This window comes from Entelurus aequoreus, linkage group LG19 (assembly GCF_033978785.1).
Source record: "Entelurus aequoreus isolate RoL-2023_Sb linkage group LG19, RoL_Eaeq_v1.1, whole genome shotgun sequence".
Classification (NCBI taxonomy): Eukaryota; Metazoa; Chordata; class Actinopteri; order Syngnathiformes; family Syngnathidae; genus Entelurus; species Entelurus aequoreus.
The window spans coordinates 50,789,261-50,791,760 of NC_084749.1; the positions used below are offsets into that span (position 1 = coordinate 50,789,261).

A 2,500-nucleotide genomic window follows, 5' to 3' on the forward strand; every position below is an offset into this window, starting at 1 on the left:
ATAAATGAGTAAATAATGAGTGATGAACAAGTGAAAAATTAGAAATAAATGACTGAATGATAATAAATAAATGACTGAATGATGAGAAATAAATGAGTGAATGATGAGAAATAAATGAGTAAATCATGAGAAATAAATGAGTAAATAATGAGTGATGAACAAGTGAAAAATGAGAAATAAATGACTGAATGATAATAAATAAATGACTGAATGATGAGAAATAAATGAGTGAATGATGAGAAATAAATGAGTGATAAACAAGTGAACGGTGATAAATAAGTGAGTGAATGTTGAGTGATAAATGAGTTAATGATAAGAAATAAATGAGTAAATGATGAGAAATAAATGAGTAAATGATGAGTGATGAACAAGTGAATAATGAGAAATAAATGAGTGAATGATAAGAAATAAATGATTAAATCATGAGAAATAAATGAGTAAATTATGAGTGATGAACAAGTGAAAAATGATAAATAAATGACTGAATGATGATAAATAAATGAGTGAATGATGAGAAATAAATGAGTGATAAACAAGTGAATGGTGATAAATAAGTGAGTGAATGATGAGTGATAAATGAGTTAATGATAAGAAATGAATGAGTGAATGGTGAGAAATAAATGAGTGATAAACGAGTGACTGATGAGAAATAAATGAGTAAATGATGAGTGATGAACAAGTGAATAATGAGAAATAAATGAGTGAATGATAAGAAATAAATGAGTGAATGATGAGAAATAAATGAGTGACTGATGAGAAATAAATGAGTAAATGATGAGTGATGAACAAGTGAATAATGAGAAATAAATGAGTGAATGATAAGAAATAAATGAGTGAATGATGAGAAATAAATGAGTGAATGATGAGAAATAAATGAGTGATAAACGAGTTAATGGTGAGAAATAAATGAGTGATAAACAAGTGAATGATGATAAATAAATAAGTGACTGATGAGTGATAACTGAGTGAATGATAAAAAACAAATGAGTGATAAACGAGTGAATAATGAGAAATAAATGAGTAAATGATGAGTGAATAATGAGAAATAAATGAGTGAATGATGAGTGAATAATGAGAAATAAATGAGTGAATGATGAGAAATTCACCATTAAAGGTAAAACGTGGGTATATTCACCATGAAAGGTAAAAAGTGGGTATATTCACCATGAAAGGTAAAAAGTGGGTATATTCAGGATGAAAGGTAAAAAGTGGGTATATTCACCATGAAAGGTAAAAAGTGGGTATATTCACCATGAAAGGTGGAAAGTAAAAGAGTGAATAATTGGTTCCTCAGGTGGGCTGCGCCATCATCGCTGGCATCCTCCACTTCTTCTTCCTGGCCTCCTTCACCTGGATGTGTCTGGAAGGTGTGCAGCTCTACCTGATGCTGGTGGAGGTGTTTGAGAGCGAGTACTCACGCAGGAAGTACTACTACGCCTCCGGGTACCTCTTCCCCGCCATCGTGGTCGCCGTCTCCGCCGCCATCGACTACGGCAGCTACGGCACGGACAAAGCGTGAGTCTACTTTGTTACGCCCTTCTTTTGACCTTCAATATTGACTTCAAAGTCATCTGGCCCAACTTAGTTTGAAATATCTGACAGTAGAACTGCTGCACCGCCATCTTGTGGACAACATCAGTAAGTCAGCTTAATGACCATTAACCGCACTTTGAGTGTACACAGCACAGCATGTTGATATATGACCCAATCCATTCATGGCGCAAAAAAAACAAGAGAAAAAGTCAACACACATGACACAACAACAAGTCAACACACATGACACAACAACAAGTCAACACACATGACACAACAACAAGTCAACACACATGACACAACAACAAGTCAACATACATGACACAACAACAAGTCAACACACATGACACAACAACAAGTCAACACACATGACACAACAACAAGTCAACACACATGACACAACAACAAGTCAACACACATGACACAACAACAAGTCAACACACATGACACAACAACAAGTCAACACACATGACACAACAACAAGTCAACACACATGACACAACCTGCTCACTCAACTTTGTGGATATTATAAAAAATGTCCAAGCACAACACATAATTCAACATGACAGCCATTTAAATCCATCACAATGCATGATGGGAAAAAGGTCAACTACTCTCCATGTTTGGAGCATTTCCTGCTTGATATTTCTCATTGATTACTAAACTTTAAGAAGGTCGTCACAGAAGTAAAAAAGGTTAAAGTCCAACTTTCACATACTCTTAATGTCCAATTCAATAATGATACATTTATTATCCATCCATCCATTTTCAACCGCGTGTCCCTTTTGTGGTCCCGGGGGGTGCTGAAGCCCATCTCCGCTACAATCGGGCGGTAGGCGGGGTACACCCTGGACAAGGAAGGCAGGGTACACGCTGGACAAGGAAGGCAGGGTACACGCTGGACAAGTCACCACCTCATCACAGGGCCAACACAGATATACAACATTCACACACTAGGGACCATTTA

At 36.2% G+C, this 2,500-nt stretch overlaps 1 protein-coding gene across 9 annotated transcripts in view; it reads left to right on the top strand.

Moving 5' to 3' along the window:
- The window catches only part of adgrl2a (adhesion G protein-coupled receptor L2a), a 252,691-nt gene that overhangs the window by 203,544 nt on the left and 46,647 nt on the right, over window positions 1-2,500 (top strand). For all 9 annotated transcript variants that reach the window (XM_062028640.1, XM_062028632.1, XM_062028634.1 and 6 more), the window contains one exon: window positions 1,295-1,515. In XM_062028640.1, coding sequence (XP_061884624.1) covers window positions 1,295-1,515 — 221 coding nt within the window. The remainder of the gene's footprint in view (window positions 1-1,294; window positions 1,516-2,500) is intronic.